Here is a 21,133-nt window from a genome sequence, read left to right as displayed (position 1 = left end):
AAAAACCCAGGATTTAATCTGTTAACAAGTTGTGGACCTTAAAGTCAAACCTAGGCAGCAGTTGTAAAAATCATTTAACTGACACATACACACACACACACACACACACACACACACACACACACTCACACATATATGTATCTGTCAATGCCACATGTCTCCTGTAATAATAGAGCATTGCAAATGATGTTCCATGGGAATAACTGATACCATTTGGAGTTGAAAGAGGATTCCCGGAAGAGTTGAGATTTCTAAGCTAGGAAAGATTTTTCCAAATGGAAACTCTAAGTTCACCCAGAGAATACCAAAAATATTTTAGAATGGCAGATACCCTTTCATTCAAGACAAAGAATGCAAGGAAAGCTAACTAGATTATGCACTGTAACTTTTGTACAGTTCTCACAGTTTCATCCATCTGCAAAACATTCTGTCTTTAAATAGAGCTATATTTTTTTCATTGTCTTGATGTTAACAGCATTTTTTTAGTAATAGAACTTTTTGGGGGGCTAATACTCATCTGAAGATATTTTTCCATTGATTTTTAGAGACAGTGGAAGGGAGAGAGGCAGAGAGAGAGAAACATCAATGTGAGAGAGACACACTGATTGGTTGCCTCCTCCACTTGCCATGACTGGGCTGGGGATCGAGCCTGCAATGGAGGTACATGCTCTTGACTGGAATCAAACCTGGGACCTTTCAGTCTGAGGGCCGACACTCTATCCACTGAGTCAAACCAGCCAGGGTAGGATTTTTTTCTTAGAAATCAATGCTCCATTTCTTTTGAGGTACTGATTTTGCAATTTTTCAAGTACTGGCATCTATAATGATACTTGAGCTGATAGTTGATATCAAGGTACCAGATGATCTGAAATGAATTTACAAGCTCAAAGTCAGTATGAAAAGATATATTTGAAATTATTCACGATTAGGAAGATTTTGTTATAAAATATAGTGTATTATTTTTGTTAATCCTCACTCAAGGGCTTTTTTCCCACTGATTTTTTTATAGAGTGGAAGGAAGAGAGGGATAGAGAAAAGAGAGAAACATTCAAGTGAGAGAGACACATGGTTTGGTTACCCCCTGCATGCGCTCCAACCAGGGCCCAGAATCAAACCTGCAACCCAGGTACATACCTCTGACCAGGAATCAAACCCGTGACCCTTTGGTACATGGGCCAGCACTCTAACCACTGAGAAACATTGGCCAGGGCTATAGTGTATTTTTTACTATCTTAAGTTGGCAGTCAAGAAGTTGCAAAAAATCCCCACACAATATAAGAATTTTCACATGTAGAATGCTTCCATACATCTTCTAAGTATTATCTAAGACTTCCTTGTATAAGAGAGATGAGGAAACAGTCTCTGAAAAGACTGTGGCCTGCCTTAAAACGTAACTTCCATATTTCATGTAATGAGTGATTCTAATTCTCTTCAAAACAAAATCACTATTATAGTGAGTTCCACAATGAACTCTCTCTAATAAAAGTAGTCTCTTTTATGCCACCAATCTTGTTCTGCCTTGACTATATCAATTTGGTTCATCATGAGTTCTTTTTCTTATTTTTTTAAAAGGTTTTTTTTATTGAGAGAGAGAGAGAGAGAGAGAGAGAGAGAGAGAGAGAGAGAGAGAGAGAAAGAAGAAGAAGAAGAAGAAGAAGAAGGAGGAGGAGGAGGAGGAGGAGGAGGAGGAGGAGGAGGAGGAGGAGGAGGAGGAGGAGGAGGAGGAGGAAGAGGAGGAGGAGGAGGAGGAGGAAGAGGAGGAGGAGGAGGAGGGAGAAGAAATAATCGATGTGAGAGCCCAACATCTATCAGCTGCCTCCTGCATGCCAGGCGTGTGCCCTGACCAGGAATCAAACCAGCAGCCTTTCAGTGCACAGGACAACACCCAACGAACTGAACCACACCGGCAAGGGTGTCATTGGAAGTTCTTGATTTTCTTTCTTGAGATATGTAACCACATGACAAATTCTATTCTATTATGGTAAAAAATAACATCCATAAATATGACTTAATTTTATCATGCTTCCATACAAACTGGCAAAGGGACTCTAAAGTTACATTATTAACCAGGGACTGTTTCTTTTGACTTCAGTAACTGGAAGTTCCAACTTTGGATTTCTCAAAAAAAAGGGGGGGGGGGGATCTGTGATTTTTGAAGGTATGCAAATAAGCTACAAACATTACTAATTATTTTACATATTTTGGATCTTTATAATCGGTGCTAAATCCCATGCTCACTACTCATACTTGCTGTGAAATTTAATGGCACAAGTTTTTTGGCAAAATCGAAGCTAAATATATAATATCAGTGTCATAAGTGCTAAACTAACAACAATGTCATCTAAATAATCTCTCCCTTTCACTCTATTACATAAAGACTGAATAAGTAAGAACAGTTTCTGACAGTCATCTTATGAAAAAAATCCTTTTGAAATTAGAAACTTCAGAATTTGAAGCCAATTTCTGGAATAGACAAAGAAAAAGAGGAACAAATTATTTCAATCAACCTATTACCAGGGAATACAAGTGTGCTATTAATTTTGCTCTCAGTTTATTGTGTGATAAAAACAAACATTTAAAAATTGTACTTAAAACTTGGCTAAATATTGAAAGTGCCAAAGAAAAAAAACTAAATGAAAATAATAACTACAAAGATACAAAATCTTGAAGAAAAACCCCAAACTACAATTTAAAACAGATCACATAAACATTAAATCACAAACCTAATGCTTTCTCCCAAGTTCCCCAAAAGTAAACCACTTCTAACTAAAATCAAACTGTGTATTTTTAAATCATTAAACTAGAATAAACTAGCGATATCAAAATACTTCCATTGTTCTACCAATATTTATATTATATTAATAAAGACACAAGGATCTTTTTAGCTACTTTGAAAAACCAAACATTCTATATTTCAGGGAACAAAGATTTAAGGGTTTGGAGTAAAATTTTCTAAAATAACTTACATTAATAAGTGCAATTAAATTTTGTTCATCAGAAATTCTGGAGAAAAGTGAATAAGTCAGTCAACTTATTATCTTTTTGTTTAGTCTTCCTTTTTTTAAGCGGAGGTCATATCTGTTACATCTTTTTATCTAATACTACAAATGCCTTACCTATGAAAATAAAAAATGCTTGTTATACACATTGAAAAATGTAAATTTATTCACCTCTTTCTTTCAGAAACAAAGACCTATATATATTAACGAGAAAAATGTGTTCAAATAACACAGTTTTACTGAAAACTTAATTATCAGAAGTGGAAACAAAAAAAAATGGGTATTAGGGCATCAGAAAGGGCTAAGATTAGTCTGAAAATGAAATTTTGAGACATCAGTTTGTTACTCAAATTGACATTGAATCAGCAAACAGAAGCATTTAAATTTCATTTCCAAGCCCACTTAGTAAATCTAGTTCCAGTTAGAGTATCTTTAATGTACAAAAGCTCAGTAAAAGCAAGTATTCACCATGTGAGATACAGATAGGGTTCCCTTAACCTACTGCCCTCTAGACACATCACTCTCTGTTAAACAGGCAGCTACCACCAGATGCTCTCGCTGAAACTGGTCACAGATGGTCAGCTGTTCAGTTAACAGAACACACTGCCCGCCCTCCCAATAGCCAAAGGTAAGAACGAAAAGAGTGAGAGCTGTTAACACTTGCCTGCTTAGTGAGTTAAACCTACTCGCTTGCTGGAAGAATGGCTAAGCCCCAATAGTGACTTTCTAGAAAAGCAAGACTAGGCCCTAGGGCTCTCATGATTAAAAAGGCATCCAAAGGTCGTCTAGTGAACAGCCGTCCGATGCTTGAATCCACACAACTGCATCCCTGCTAGTCAGCCATGCTGGCCGTGGCTTTGGCAACTCCTGGGGTGCGGAACTTTGCATCCAACAAGAAAGCCTTGGGACCAAGTCCTCTGTTACCTGCACTGCAACGAGTCCAATCACTCAGTCTAATTCCACAGTCAGGAAATATAGAGTTTTTATATTTTTTATTTTATTTTTTGTTAATCCTCACCCAAGGTTATTTTTCCCATTGATTTTTACAGAAAGTGAAGGGGGGTGGGGGTGGAAAGAAACATCATTATGAGAGAAACACACCGATTGGTTGCCTCCCACACATGCCCCAACTGGGATCAAGGATCAAACCTGCAACTCAGTTACCAAGAACTTGACCAGAATTGGGCCGATGCTCTAACCACCAGCCAGGATAATATGGAGTTATTTTAATACACAGGATATACTGACTGTAACAAAATCATTTCCTAGTTTATGCATTATAAAGAGATTTCTTACTGAATTACCCCAAATAGTATACACAAAGGATATCTACACGAATAAAAGACAAAGATGCTAATTGACCGTACCTTCGCTATGCCCATCAGCCCATCAGAAGAGTATGCAAATTAACCCAACAAAGATGGCCGTTACATTTGCATACTGCAGGCGGGGCAGGACAGCATAATCCACTGCCCGCTCCGCCGCCATCCACCATCCGGGCCTGCCGTGTGCGACCGGGGGGGGGGGGGCGGGCGGCAGTCAGCAACCCAGCATGGGATCCTGGCCTGCCATCTGCCACCTGGGGAGCGGGCCTAAGCCAGCAGGTGGCTATCTCCCGAGGGGTCCCAGACTGTGAGAGGGCGCAAGCTGGGCTGAGGGACACGCCTCCCCTGCCAGTGCACAAATTTTTGTGCACCGGGCCTCTACTTATAACATAAGCAGCATATGTGTTATAACATAAGCAGTATATGTGATTTCATTTTACAACACAGGAGAAAATAAAGTTTTACAGTAGTAAAAACTTTATTTAGAAACTAGAGGCCCAATGCATGAAATTCGTGGAAGGGGCTCAGCCCTCGCAGCCCCAGCTTCATCTGGAAGGTCATCTGGAAAGTTGTTTGGCCATCCCGTCTAATTAGCATATGATGCTTTTATTATTATGGATTATTAAAGATTTCAACAAAGATGGTCCTCGCCTCTCTTTTTCCACCAAAAGCCCCCCTCCTGAGGGGGCAGGGAGGGGAGAGACAACCAGAGTGAGATGCCTGGACCATGTTCTGATCAGGCTGATGGCCCTCGACCACCACAACCCAGCCAGCTTCAATTTCAAAGTATCTCACAGATGCTAACTGTCCAAGATTCAAGATTGACAAGAAGCAATTGGCTGGCTTCTTGGTCTAGCTGTTAGACTTGAATATGGAGATAATGATGAAAAATACAAGGACTCAGTACTTGATAATACAAACAAATGCTGACAATGAGGTTAGGAATGCAGAGCCATTGATCAATCTGGATGTAAAGAATCTGGATTTTAAAATGAAAAAAAAAAAAGGTTAAAAGAATTTTAAAAAAAGAATCCTGATTTCAAGGCTGGTGTAATGGCTTTGGCTAGCCTTCTTCAGATTCAGTGTCACGATTACCCAGCAATGCTTAAGACAATTCTCATTTTGGTCCAGGAGCGTCTGACACAGGATGCAGTTGCTAAAGCAAGTGAAACAAAAGAGGGAGTGCCTGTTGCTTTAGACAAGCATATTCTTGGTTTGGACACAGGAGACAGAGTTCTTAATAAAGCTGCTCAAATTCTGTGATTGCTGTGTACAGAAGAGCTCAGAGAGCCACAGACAAAAATTAATGAAGCCACAGTAGCTGTTCAGGCAACTGTGGATCCAAAGACAGACCAGACTGGGGAAGGTTGAAGGTGAACATTTTAGGATTTCAGCCTCTCACCTACTTAGTACAGTTGGGAGCCATATACACCCTGGCATATGTTTTGAGAAACCAAATGTCCATTTTCAAGAGAAGAATCCCAGAAAAGTGACTATGTTCTAGATTCACAGGGGTGGGGAACATCTGGCCCACGGGGCATAAAAGGCCTGAGAAATCATTTGGTCTGTCCCTGCCAAGGCATTAGGAGTGAATTAATTAAATGTATGACCAAATATACCCAGCTAATTTTTTAAGCTGATAATTTTGTATGGCCTGGGAATGATGTTATAAACATCCAAATGGTGCCTGGCAGAAAAAAGGTTCCCCAGTCCCACTCTAGAGATTTATCATTATTACTTTTTCTTTAAAGTTCAGGAAGTGGGGGGAGGGGGGGAAGAGTGATGGCTCTTCTTTATATATATGCATATGTAGAAAATTTTAAAAATTTAAAGAATTGTTTTTCGTTGCCAAAGTCTTAACTGCTTTTTAATCTTTCCACAATAAGCATAAAATTATTCTATATTTTTCTAATTATTCATTTGATTAGAATAAGCGACCTGAATATTCAAGGGGAGCGCTCTATGAAACCAGTTTTTGTATCTTCAACATATTTATATTTCCTTAGCAGTGAGTTTGATGTATGATTTTCTTTCAACAATTGCCCCAAGTCCTGTTCCTTACTTGATACTGAGGACAACCTTTTTGAATAAGTGATATGCCTATGGAAAGGGAGTGCACACTGAGAAGCCATGGCTAGAAAGTCCTACTGCTGACTCTGGTGACAGTAGGTTAGGCAACATCAGTTCAGTATCAATGGTTTAAGGAAGGTCACCCTGGAGCATATGCAATTTCTCGTCATTTATAAAGCTATGTGACAGAGATCAATAGTAAAACTTATTTAGCCAAAAGCAGATTAAATTAAACTCGGACACAATACGATTATAAGCAAAATGCCATCTGGGAAGCTGTAGCCAAGAGCCCGAAGATGGGGTTCTATGCCCCTGCGTCTGAAAGCAGACCCCTACCACTGCTTCCTACTGCACAGGGGAGCGTGTCTAATGCTGCTCTCACGGTTTGTGCTACCAGGAGGCCAGGGACGGATGTGGGGCAGCCCATTTGGGACCACTGTGCCTCTTCCTTCCTGCACCCAAAGGGCGGTCTGTGACAGGGAAAGCCAGCGTGCATTGTAAAGTCCAATATGTGCAGAAGGCGCTGTAACAACTCAGTAGGAATTTGCTTGGTAATCATAATTGGAGTTGCCCCTTTGTACTTAAGGGTGAAAAATCCACTCATGAGCAACAAATAGCTAAGTGTGCATTTTATACCTCAAGTAGATATCAGTTTATACCTCATATTTATTGTAGACAAACATTTCTTTCCTTTCTACTAAACATGTTACATATCATGAGATTCTTGCTCTCAGCAAAGATAAGATGAATGGGGAATAAAGCAGCATCGTTCAAAACTCTGCTGAACGCATTCACAAAGTTAAGTGCTTTTACTCTAGTGTGTCTGGGTTAGAGCTACATAAAGTAAATATTCATATATACATAGGTCACATATGAGCATTATTTTGTACACAACTTACATATATTTTATACATGTAAAATAATACACCTACATAGCACTTTCGAGCAATTTCTGTTACACTCAATTGTTGAGTATTCTCTGATCCTTTAGGAATATTCCTATTTTACATTGATAATTTACATCCACCACACACCCACAATTTAATTGACCAGGATCCCACTCTACCAGCACTGAACTGCAGGAAGAAAAGCAGATGCTCAGGGGTAGGGGAAAAGATAGAAAGATACCACGGTTACCTGACAACTTGTCAGTTCACTCACAATGGTGGGTCAAAAACCAGTCACTGACTTAAGCAGGAGGACACGCACAGTGATGTAGTAAAGTCAATTCTTTTGCCTTTTTACCATTAAGTCAGTTCTGCTCGCTTATATCCAATAACTTTTCTTCCAGTTGGTTAGAGAAAGGAAAAGAGGAAAAGCGCAGCAGAGCCTCACTCACCTAAGCCACTGAGTGTATACAGAAGGTCACTGGTGTCTAAGAGGATGGGTCCGTTCTCCTGCTGCCCTTCCTCTTTGTAGTACAGCTTGTAGCCCTGGATGGCAGCCGTGTCCTCAGCATCCTGCTGCCACTTCACAGAAATGGTGGTGCAGTTCAAAGGCTCCAAATGTAACTCTGGAGACTTAGGGGCTAGAAAAATTCACCAGAAATGTTATGTATGAAAAAACCACATAATTTAAGTGAAAACCCAGGAAAGTAGAGATTTCAGATGGCAAGCCAATGGTTGCAAAATATTCAAATCAACAACTATACTATAATTTTCAAAATTTCACAATGATATTAAAGTTTGAGACAGAACTAAATACATAAAATACTATCTAAAAGACTAAGGCATATAAATAAGAACAAATATCTATATTTGTGTATTTTTTAAAGAGACAAGTACTTTCTAATTCTGACCATCCAATATTCCTCTGTGATAGACAGAACAGGCATTACTATTAATCAATTAACACCAACAAAACCAGTCAGGTTACATTCCACAGTAGTAAAAGAAGAAGGCATAGAATTTCCTAGTCTTACGGTGTTTCTATTAAACTGATATTTTAAAAAACATATGGCAATAATATTAATTAGCTATTTATATATATATGTGTGTGTGTATATATATATATATACACACACACACACACACACACATATACACATACACACACACACATACATACATATAACTTTTGGTAATTCAGTTTGATTTGGACTGATTTGTCCATGAAAGATTTGCTGAGCAAACAAATATTGTAACCAAAAGTTTTACACACTAATGAGTTCTATGCAAAAAGGGACTACTCAATAAAAAGTTTAAATTTTTTTCAATTAAGTCCATGATTTATAGGATACTATTATTCATAAAACAAAATTTAAAAATATGAACATAACTTAAATAAGAAAAAATTGATTCCAAGGAATAAATACAGTTCTTCTTCCTCAATCATCTTTAGAGATTTACCTTGCACACTTGTAGCTTTGGGTGTCCTATGTGAAGTCCATACTGATGACTCTCCCAGCCCCACTCTGGTGGCAGCAGTAATCCGCACTAGGTAGATACTATCAGGTTTCAGGCCTTTCAAAAGGTACTCATGCGTGGTCCCCGGGAGCTCCAGAACTTGGATGGAGCTATCAGTGCTTAGGCGGAAGGACAGATGATAGAGCACCACTTGGCCCCTCCGATATTTGGCTGGGATGGGCAGCCAGGAGATGAGAATATCAGTGGGACTTCGACTTGTCAAACTGATTTCAGGAGGTCTCAGGGGAACTAGTCATGTAAGAAAACAGGTTGCTTATAAATATTTAGAATAAAAACTGTCAATCAGCACACCAGTAATAACTGAGTTATCTTAACAGCAACATATAACATAATAAAGAAGAGATGCCTTCAGCCCTAGCACAGGTTTTCAGAGTACAAATCAGGAAAAAAAGAAAAAAAAAGGAAGAATAGTGAGAAAGGACCAAGCATAGCTTGTGTGTTTGAATCCTCATTCTATCACTTACTACTCTGTGTGATGTTGGCCAATTAACTTCTCTGTGTTTCTTCAAATATAAAATGAGGATGATAACAGCTCATTTTACAATCTTTCCAATCTCAGTTAATGGCAATTATTTGTCTAACTCAAGCCAAAAACTTTGGTGTCATCCCTGACTCCTCCAAACACATGTCCACATTCAATCCTGTGGCTCGGCGATTTCCACTGCCACCCTCTTGGTCCCCATCACCATCATCTTTAGCCTGTATTGTTGCAACAGCCTCCTAACAGATTTCCCTGCTTCTGCCCTTGTTCCTACTACCTGTTCTCAATACATTAGCTGTTAAAATGCAAGTTAGATGCTGTCACTCTTCCGTTTAAAACAGCTCCCATTTTACTCAAAGCCAAAGTCCTCTTTGTACCATATCTGCTTACATGGTCAACTCCCATTAATTCTCTGCCTCATCTCCCACCGCTTTCCACACTTGTGTTTCAGGCCCTTAGCAATTTCCATTTCCTCTGCCTAGAATGCACTTCCCAGTCATCCGCCTAGCCAGCTCTCTCATGTTCATTTCCTTCACGTCTTCATTCAAATGTCACCTACTCAGTGAGCCCCTTCTTTGGTGACTGTCCAAAGTCTCAAACCCTCTCAACATTTTATACTTCCTTTCCTTGTTGCTTTTTTCCTTCTCCACAACACTTAGCACTATCTAACATGACTATTTATCATGTTTATTGTTCTTCTACCCCCTCTCCCACTAGGAAGTAAGCTTCTTAAGTTCAAGGACAGTTTTTTTTTGCTTTTTGTTCACCACTACATGTTACATAACACATCACAGGTACTCAATAATTTGTAGGATAAATGATGCACTAATAGCTAGAAAAGGGAAAATCAATTTACTAAGCATTCCTTTATGTGTATGAACAAAAAAAAGTTCACAAAAACTCACTGAAAAAAGTAACATTACCACTCTACAGCTGAGGAAACTGTGATACAAAGAGGTCAAATCACTTGCCCACGGTCACAAGCTTGTAAGTGAAGGAACAGAGCACACATTCTTATCCCCTAGACTCTACAAGCTCACATAACAATAGTTCTTCTACCATAGACTTCTGTAGGGATTAAACAAGACAGTGAAGGAAAGGTTTACAGGATAGGCAGGGATAAGCACTCCGCACGTGTTAGTTGTATTGGCTGTGCACTGCTGTGCACTCCAGGAGACACGCACATCTGCGTTTGAGAAGTAGGAGCTTAGAAAATAAGAGAGACTCTTGCAGAAATCTGAATAGCAGTGTCAGAGGTCTGTATGTCGTCCACAACACAAAATCAAACATTAAATTTAAAAGTCGCAGAGTAAGGAAAGGTTTAAAGGAGAAAAACTTTGAGATCATAACTTAACTGGAATTGTCAAGCTTTAACAAGTTGCTTGCTATACTTAGACTAATTTTCTTTCTTTCTTTTTTTAAATCCTCACCTGAGGATATTTTTCCGTTGATTTTTTTTTTTTTTTTTTAGAGAGAGAGTGGAAGAGAGAGGAATAAGAGAGAAATATCAATGTGAGAGAAACACACTGATTGTTGCCTCATGCGCACGCCCTGACCAGGGCCCAGGCCGGGGAGGAGCCTGCAACCATGGTAATTGTCCTGGGACTCTTCAGTCCGCAGGTCGAAGCCCTATGCACTGAGCCAAACCAGGTAGGGCATGCTTAGATTCATTTTCTTCAAGGATATGAGGAGAATACCTCATACACCCCTCCCCCAAAAAACACCCCAAAAGCAAAACAAAAAAACACTAGCCTGTGTTTCACTTTAGACACACGTGTTAAGAGGCTGTTAAATGTACGGAGATAACTAGAGAGGTCATATGTACTGTGCCTCACTACAAAATGAAACTAACTGAATTCAGTATTCAGATCAGTGATAACTTTTTCATTTAGTCAATCTCTGAATTTAAAAGCATCTAAATACGTGGCATTATCTACACTAATAAAAGAGAAAAATGGTAATTGGCGTACGACGATACCCTTTTCATTGGCTAATCAGGGCTATATGCAAATTAACTGCCAACAAGATGGCGGCTAATTTGCATATGTAGGCACAATGCAGGGAGGTGAAAGGGAAAGCAGGAAGAAGCCCCCTGCCACTGACAGTGATCTGAAACCCAGGGGGGAGCTAAGAGCTGGGGGGCAGGGCAAAGGCGGCCCTGGGGCCGCCTTTGCCCTGTCCCCCAGCCATGATCGGAGAATCAGGTGCCTTTGCCGCCCTGGCCAGTGATAGCAGTAAGTAGGGGTGGAGCCAGAGATGGGAGCTGGGCACGGTCGAAGCTGGCAGTCCCAGGAGCTAGGGGCCCCTTGCCTGGGCCTAAAGCGAAGCCCACGATCGCAGGGCCGCTGCAGCTGTGGGTCCCTGCTGCCCGGGCCGAATGCCTAGGCCAGAGGCGTCAGGCCTGGGCAAGGGGCCGATCCTGCGATTGGAGGGTGATGGGGGTCAACGCCTGAGGGCTCCCAGTATGTGAGAGGGGGCAGGCTGGGCTGAGGGACACTCCCCCCCGCCCCACACCCAGTGCACGAATTTCGTGCACCGGGCCCCTAGTAAAGATATAAGTAAAAGATATGGGACCAAATGAACAATAACAAAAAGATTTGGAAATCATTTCTATAAAAATGTTTTTGAAAACTAAGGATGGATCATTTATTCAGGATGAGAAAACATATATAAAGGGAAACAGTATAATTAAGATATTTCAAATAATTTCCTTTTCACACTGCAAGGTATAAACATGGGCCTTCTAGCCTCTGGAGAAAGAGACTTAGTTCTCTGCTACTGTCTTAATAAAAGGAACTTCCTCCACTGTAAGAATATATGAAGGCCTGCCACAACTCCATTTCCAACCATAATCAGGTGACAAACTGAACAAGTATTACTTTCCTCCTTAAGTAGAATAACCATATTTTATCTAAAAATAAAATCTGATTTTATAATTTTTTTAACTGACAGGTATTACATTTCATAAACTCCCAGTTTCAGAAATCTAATACCTCTGACCTCCAGTCATTATATACACTCAGTATGTAACTGCCCTTATATTTATTCATGCCTAGAGAATATACTCAGTAAAAAATAAATAAAGTTAAAAAAAATAAAAACTGCTACATATTTACCATTTAAACTAAGGACCTTAAAGAAATACAATGACAAAACTAGAATTTTTATTAAACTTATATTATGAATTATAAAGTTTTCTTTATTCTTATCATGTTCCTGTCAAACAGTGAAAGTCAGATATGAAATAGCAAATTGGCCTTCTGATTACCACATCTGTTTTTCTTAATCAAGAAGACATTTTCTCTATTTTAAAACATATTTATTTTTTTAATTGATTAAACATACTAATGTTCATACTTAATGACCTAGGATCATGTTTTCTTACCATCCTCTAAAGTGTTCTGTGTCACGTGGTCAGACATCTGGCTGGCTCCCATTGGCATATATGCCACAATGTAGAACGTATAATTGCTGGCAGGTTCTAGGTCATCAATAATATAATGAGTTGTGTCATTTCCGATGACGACTTGATACTCTTCATTATTTAAACCTAAATTAAAGAATCAGTGTTTAAAAATTAAGAATATTCAAAATAAAATTAACAAGACCATTTTCCCGCACTGTAAAACACGGGGCCTTGAGTCTAATCTCTCTCAGTTACCTTTTGTTACCCTTTAAAAAAAAATGTGAATAGGAAGGTCTTTATTTTCTAAAAGTAATTTCATTTGTCTAGCTACAAATGACTAGTTTGCATTTTTCTGAATAAATCAAACTGGAAATAATTAACATTCTCTAAACTCCATTAACATTAAGTCAAAACCCACAGCAGAGACAACGTGTGGCAGGAACACACAAAGCTTCACACTGCAGAATACTGTCACTCATAAGGTTAAATTTTACTTGCTTGAACTCAGGGCTTCTTCTTTTATTTTAAACATAAATGGACAGACAGTAGGGAATGTAATGTCTCTACTCTTTATAAAAACAAACCAAACCAAAAGTTGTCCTGCAAAAGATCTCATTTTGCCCCTAGAGATTCTATTAAATTTGACTGACACACGTTGTTCTTTTATTTATATTGAAAGCAAAAGAACCGGGAAGCACAGAATGTGCTTCAGAATGCTTTGTTTCACAATGAGCTTTTTTCTTTTCTTAAGAGGAAAAAAATCCTTAGCAATTCTTAATAAAATATGCATGGCAAGGTAGGGAAGAGGATTTGTCTTTGTCGGACTTAATTCCTACAGAGCAAACCTGTAAAGTGGAACAAGAGCCCTGGTCGCGACTGTGCTTTGTGAATAATTCACGGTAAATGGATGTCAACTTAATCAAAACTCTCTAAGGACAGGGCCCCTTCTTTCCACACTGGATTTATAAACAAAACAGAAGGCAAATTCCACTATTAAGTTTTCCCACATTTCTGAATGAACTTGATAGCATTTTAATTAGACAAGATTACAGGCATTTCACAACAGACTGCCTAATGTCTCGTTAATTAGGAGCTGCATAGTACGATTTCTGACCTAGCAAACAAGGTCCTTGAGTTCGAATTAAAAAGCCTTGTTCTATCCTTGAATAGACCACTGCGCTACATGTGGAGGCTCTAATGAAAGAACCATAATAGCGAACAAGAGTGGTCTCCACCAAAACCAGCATTCCTTTTACCTTCCTAAATCACTGAAAAGGGAATTAACATACTACAACAAGCTCAGCTATCAGACTTTCATTCTTCTTGCTACCATGACCCCTGATTTAAATTCAAAATATTCTTTTTCAAAATACTACTTCAAAGTACAAAAAAAACAAACAACAAACCACCTGTTTCTACAGACAATTTTATTACATCACCATTCATTGGGTGTTTGGATATGTTTTTAATATCTATTGCATAAAAGTAAGGCTGTTTGTATGTAAAACTAAAATCTGTAAACTTCTATTATGTTTTCTATGAAAAAAAAATCAATAGAGAAATATAGGAAAATAGAGAAATCTCTAGGACTGGTAAGCAGTTTTTCCTTTCCCTCTAAAATTTTTGCCAAAAGAAACAATAAGGATAAAAATTGAATAGTTCAAAATAAAAATCTGAAGATAGATCTGATTTCTACTTTTATATAATAAAATATCAATAATGTGTTATCCAATTTTCAGAGAGTTCTATATAATTTCAGAAAACATTCAAAATCTATAAAACCAAATATATGGGGAATTCGATAATGTTTACTTCCCCCTTTAAAAAGAACATGACATAGTGACTATATTTTACTACATTATTTTATTAAGCAGTCACACCATTGGTCCTATGTAACTGCATACTTAAGTTGGCATACGAAGTCTTAGTTAAGAAATTTATATATTTGCTGAAATGAAATCCATAAACACACCACTCTATATTTTAACTGGCAGAGATGGTACTTAACTTATAAATAAAAATATCTTAAGCTATACTTATATACACAAAGTATATAATACTACAAAATTTAGAAAAAAATATACACCTGACAAACTAGAGACAATTGCCATAGAACTTCAAAAATAGTATATGAAAAATAAATATTATGTGGATGATGTAAGACATCATTCAGACTGAAAACAAATCCATGAGTGCAAGTAGAACTCAAAGATAGACACTCCTCTAATTGCTTACCTTCTGCTTTCATGTAGTGCACAGAATAAGCGATGACTTTGTCTGAATTATAAAGTGGCCTCTCCCAAGCTAAAAGGATGGCTGAACTTGACATGGTTTCAGCGTGCACATTATAGGGAGCACTGGGACGGTCTTCTGACATTACTACAGTCAGTCGGGCTCTAGATAAAATAGATCCTTGGCTGTTCTCAGCCATGCACTGATAAATAGCATCATCTTCAGGAATAATCTGGTTAATTACCAATTTACTGAAGAAAAGAAAAAAATGTATTTATTTCTATGAAAAATTCTAAGAATAATGTAAAAATAAAGTTAAACTATTGCTACGTGTACTCTCATTTTAAATGACAAAAATTACTACGAACAAAAAAATGTATAGTCAGCCCTACTGAAAAATCTATATGAATTGCTTAAAATTATTCTTATTTTTTGAGTCTACATAAGTAAATACTTGTGATACCCCCAAATTCTGTTTGCTTTAGATGACAGCTTAATTTCTTTTTAAAAACTTGGCTTTCATTAAGAAAATATATTACTTTTATCATCTAACTTATATAATATTGCAATGTGACATAAAATTGAGGTCAACAAAAATTTTTAAAGTTTTGTCCAACATAAATGAGAATGCTACAAAAGATTCATATTTATACTAATAAAAGTGAGTTCTTAAAATCATTAAGTTTGAATTGTGAAGGAATTCTTAGAGAATCAATTATTTCTTGCTAATTTCTTCATTTATAGAAGAAGGAACTGAGACCCCAAGGGTTAATATGCTTGCTTATAATAACTTAGCTACTTGCTCATTAGAAGTATAATTGTGGGGGGGGGGAGTGAGGGCATGCCGCCAGGGGGTGGGGGGGGGGAGGCCAGGGGAAGGTCAATGGGGAATAAAGGAGACATATGTACTACTATTTGTAATACTTTAAACAATAAAAAAAAAAAAAAAGAACTATAAGGTCTTGGGGGAACTGTCCAACATTCATTTCAGTGTAGTTAACCACTTTGATGATCTACATATAAAAGGATTTATGTGCATGCTGATATTACAATCTTAGTAAATTTCTTATTTTATTTTAGTGTTAAATACCAAGATAACAGAAGTACTTGATATTATAATTATAGCCATGTAACATAAAAATTACTAAAGCCATTATATCTTATCTAAAATAGTAGCAAAATGACACAGCCTACCTGTTGTACATTTTAATTCTACCATTTGAATGTATCTTTCTTCCGTTTTTCAACCATGACATTTTGGGTGAGGGGATTCCTTCTGCCTGACATACAAATCGAGCAGTGCCAGCTCGAGGCCTTGTTAAACTTTCTGGCCATTCGACAAATAAAGGAGGAGCTGTTTTAAAAAAAAAAGAAAAACGAAAGAAAAATATATTTCTGTGATCCCAATAGGGAATGATACAAAGAGTGAAGGAAGAGTAGAGAAAATGACCAAGTCCCACCCCTGAAAATATGTGACATTTGAGCCTCCAGTCTACGCTCTACATGTATCTATCCAGATGCCTTTTCCATGCATTGCTCAGGGAGATGTCCACTTCACCCAGGCTTTCCTTATTGAGACCATCTATATAAACACTCTAAAAATATATGTACCATAATCCTATTTAACTAAGCCCAATACATAGCCTCTTGTGAATCCATATAGACAGTCAACAGATTACAGTTTTAGATTGGTGAATGGGTATATGGATTTGTGGGTGGGTGAGGAGAAAAGAGGGAAGCTTAAGCAAGAAGGAATATAATGGTATATAGGTAAACAGAAGAGTGACTTGAGAATAACAGTTATATTTTAACATAGGACTTTAATTTTCTCCTAAAAATTATCATTAGATTAAGAAACTTCAGCTCAACCTTCATACTGGTAATACAAAATTCAAGAAAGGTGGAAGTAAGCTATGAATGAGATAAAACAGCAAATGTGAAAATGTAAGATTCTCTAGAATACAGAAAAAAAAGAAAACATACCTAATACAGTTAAAGTTGCCATGGCAACTGTAAAGTTTCGTGTGCCTGGGATAGTGGCCCGACAAACATATATACCAGCATGCTGCAGCTTGACATCAGATATCATGAGGTTACCATTTCCAAGTACCCGGGTATTAAAGACATCAATGGACTTGTGATCTATTTCAGAGAGAACACTTCAGTTAAAACAATGTAAAACAGAATCAAAAATTAGTTCCAGCCCTAACCGGTTTGGCTAAGTGGATGGAGCATCGGCCTGCGGACTCAAGGGTCCCGGGTTCGATTCAGGTCAAGGGCATGTACATTGGCTGAGGGCACATCCCCTGTGGGGGGCATGTAGGAGGCAGCTGATCGATGCTTCTCTCTCATCGATGTTTCTAACTCTCTTTCCCTCTCCCTTCTTCTCTGTAAAAAATCAATAAAATATATATTTAAAAAAAAATTAGTTCCAAAGATCATTCTCCAAACAATCCTATCATAAAAAGTATAAAATTCTCTACACTAAAACCATTTCTCTGTACACTAACGTGCCAAAAAGTTAAAAACCACCTAATTGCCAAACGTGTTTTGTTACATTTTGTCAGTTTCACTATAATGAACAAAATTTAAAGAACACCCGCGACCCTATATATGTGCCCTGACTGGGAATCAAACCCCCACCCCCCGAAGACATACCAAGACGGCTCCAAGAAATGATTGGTTTGGGACTTCCTGTGGCCATGCATTCCAAAACAACAGTCTGATGGAGAGATGTGGTTATGTTCTGTGGACCTGCTATAATGGTTGGTGTGTAGAAAGATTTAGACTCCTTAGCTTTGGAGAGAAAAAGGCAGAATATAAAAAATAAATTGTAAGTGAAAATATCTATTGTAAGTTATTCACTTTTTTCTTTTTTTAAAACTCACATAACATACAATTCACCTAATTTGAAGTATAATTCAATGGTTTTTAGTATTTTCAGAGTTGTGCACCCATCACCAAATCAATTTTAAAACATTTTCATTACCCCCAAAAGAAACCCCATACCCATTAACAGTCACTCTCCAAGTTCCTCTTCCCATAGCCCGGCAACCACACTAAGCTGCTTTCTGATTTCTGTCTCTCTGGATTTATCTATTCTAGACATTTCATTAAAAAAAGAATTGTACATTACATGGTCCTTCCTTTGTGACTGGCTTCTTTTAACAGCATGTTTTCAAGATTCATCCATGTTGTAGCAGTGCCAGTACTTCATATCTTTTTATTAAACAACTAGGGGCCCGGTGCACGAAATTCGTGCACTGGGTGTGGGAGGGCGGGGGAGAAGAGTGTCCCTCAGCCCAGCCTGCCCCCTCTCACATACTGGGAGCCCTCAGGCGTTGACCCCCATCACCCTCCGATCGCCTGATCGGCCCCTTGCCCAGGCCTGACGCCTCCGCCAGAGGTGTCAGGCTTGGACAGGGGACCCCCATCTCCCCCGGATCACTGGCTCTGGCCCCCGCCCAGGCCTGAGGCCTCTGGCCCAGGAATCATGCCTGGGCAGGGGACCCCCATCTCCCTCTGATCGCTTGCTCCACCCCCCGCCCAAGCCTGACGCCTCTGACCCAGGCTTCAGGCCTGGGCAAGGGGACCATCATATCCCTCCAATCCCCGGCTCCGCCCCCCACCAAGGCCTGATGCCTCGGCCAGAGGCGTTGACCCTCATCACCCTCCGATCACCAATCACCATATCGGCCCCTTGACCAGGCCTGAGGCCTCCGGCAGAGGTGTCAGGCCTGGGCAGGGGACCCCCAGCTCCCCGCGGTTGCAGGCTCCGCCCCCTGCCCAGGCCTAACGCCTCTGGCCTAGGCGTCCGGCTCAGGCAGTGGGGACCTGCAGTGGCAGCGGGGGGCGCCGCGATCGTGGGCTTCGCTTTAGGCCCAGGCAAGGGACCCCTAGCTCCTGGGACTGCCAGCTTCGACCATGCCCAGCTCCCATCGCTGGCTCCACCCATACTTCCTGCTATCACTGGCCAGGGCGGCAAAGGCGCCTGATTCTCCGATCATGGCTGGGGCCGCCTTTGCCCTGCCCCCCAGCTCTTAGCTCCCCCCTGGGTTTCCGATCACTGTCAGTGGCAGGGGGCTTCTTCCTGCTGTCCCTTTCGCCTCCCTGCATTGTGCCTACATATGCAAATTAGCCGCCATCTTGTTGGCAGTTAACTGCCAATCTTAGTTGGCAGTTAACTGCCAATCTTAGTTGGCAGTTAACTGCCAATCTTAGTTGGCAGTTAATTTGCATATAGCCCTGATTAGCCAATGAAAACGGTATCGCCGTACGCCAATTACCATTTTTCTCTTTTATTAGTGTAGATAACAGAATGATTATATAAATAGAACACATCTTATTTATCCATCCATCAGCTGATGGACATGAGTTGTTTCCATATTATTCATTTTTAATTGAGGTTGAAAGATTCACTGAATACTTTCACTAATGTTTTTAAGAATTCATGTGACCATAGGAGGAAGGCAAGGAGGAGAGTGCTTTTGTTTCTATCTTTTATACCAGGGAGCTGATAGATAATACCTCAAATTAAAACAAAGCTTTAAAAATATAATTTCAGTCTCTTCATGATTTTCAAAACAAATTTTTTACTTTACAGGGTCTTTTGAGAAGTAATAGCTCTTGTGAAGAGGAAACAATCAAGTGAAGTTTAACAGTGTCTTTGGTCCAAGTTTTCTTCCAGTATATTCAAGTAAATTTAATTATTTTAAAATAAAAATCAGCGTCTATGTATAATTCCATTTTAGCACTATATATATTTCTTCATATTAGTCTCAAGCTAATTTCCCTTTTAATTATATTCATGTATGGCAAAATGAAAAAATTTATGTTCATTTAATGTTAATAATAATACTTTCTGAGTACTGGAATTGGGGATATTTTAAAACTATATTATGTTTTTATACTTTTTAAAAATCTTCACCTGAGGATATGTCTTTTGATTTTGGAGAGAGAGGAAGGAGAGCAGGGGGAGAGAGAGACAGAGAGAGGCATCACTTGGTTGTTGCTTGTATGCACCCTGACTGGGAATTGAACCCACGACCCTATATATGTGCCCTGACTGGGAATCAAACCCGTGACCCTTTTGGTTCGATCCTAAGCCACCAGGTCAGGATATATCTTTGTACTTTTTTTACTTTTATAAACATTATTCTTTACAATAAGCATGTATTTTTTCACAAATGCAAATTATGATTTTTCTTAAAATAACAAACAAAAAATACCAAACTGGAAACAAGTATCTCTTTATTGACAATGGACAATTCTGGTGGAAATGGATAATTGTTATTTTCCTTTTTGTATTTCATATACACACATATATATATATATTAGAGGCCTAGTGCAGGAATTCATGCACCGGTGGGGTCCGGCCAGCCCACCCAGAGCAGGGCTGATTGGGCTGGACAGAGGGGACGTGGGAGACTGGCTGGCCAACCCCATCCCCAATCAGGGTTGGGGGGCTAACTGGGGGTGGGGCCGGGCAGGGGGTAGGGGCTGTGGGCAGTTGGCAGGCTGGCCCCACGCCCTGGTGGAATTCCTGGTTGAACTCCTGTTCAAGGGGATAATTTGCATATTAGCCTTTTATTATATAGGGCTAGAGTCCCAGTGCACAAAATTTGTGCAGTGATAGCATCCCTAGTGGCTGGTGGTGGCCTGTCGGGTACTCCCTCTCTTCCCCCAGTTGCTCCACCCCCTGGTCGAACTCCCAGAAGAACTCCTGGTGGAGGGGACAATTTGCATACTACGCTTTTATTATATAGGATTTTTAAAAGTGAAATATTTACAAAAAATCCAATCTTTCTTAAAGATATTGACTCTAACATGACATATAACAAGCTAGCCTATGAAAGAAGAGTTGTTTAATACATAAAAATGACCATTTTCCAAACAGATTACAGTATTTTAAATGAAACTAAAGTACTATTTGATGGCATACTATTATAGCCAGAAAATAAAAATTAATAGTTGTGTCAATTAAAAACTAAAAACAGAACTTCTACGAGGTACCTGGAATCACTGTTAGAGAAGCCTCCATACTTTTACGCCTGTGGGCTACAGTAGCAGCAACACAACGATAATTTCCAGCATCCCTTGGGCCAACATCATAGATCTGCAATACCCCTGTTGGTAGGGCAGTTACCCTGCTATGAGAAGAAAGATGATTAAACTCTTTGTAGTAGATTTTAACA

General features: G+C 39.1%; 1 protein-coding gene across 1 annotated transcript in view; it reads right to left on the bottom strand.

Annotated features, from left to right (window-relative positions):
- Window positions 1–21,133, bottom strand: part of PRTG (protogenin) — a gene marked incomplete at its 5' end in the record, with an annotated part of 127,021 nt that overhangs the window by 41,229 nt on the left and 64,659 nt on the right. Inside the window, 8 exons of the mRNA XM_081105573.1 lie at window positions 7,734–7,922; window positions 8,743–9,048; window positions 12,687–12,851; window positions 14,943–15,190; window positions 16,134–16,293; window positions 16,923–17,081; window positions 17,598–17,735; window positions 20,952–21,085. Of these exons, the coding sequence (XP_080961699.1) occupies window positions 7,734–7,922; window positions 8,743–9,048; window positions 12,687–12,851; window positions 14,943–15,190; window positions 16,134–16,293; window positions 16,923–17,081; window positions 17,598–17,735; window positions 20,952–21,085 (1,499 nt within the window). The remainder of the gene's footprint in view (window positions 1–7,733; window positions 7,923–8,742; window positions 9,049–12,686; window positions 12,852–14,942; window positions 15,191–16,133; window positions 16,294–16,922; window positions 17,082–17,597; window positions 17,736–20,951; window positions 21,086–21,133) is intronic.

This window comes from Myotis nattereri, assembly GCF_964212035.1.
Source record: "Myotis nattereri genome assembly, chromosome: 1".
NCBI lineage: Eukaryota > Metazoa > Chordata > Mammalia > Chiroptera > Vespertilionidae > Myotis > Myotis nattereri.
Note: the sequence above shows the minus strand (reverse complement) of the source record. Positions and strands in the feature narration are given on the sequence as shown.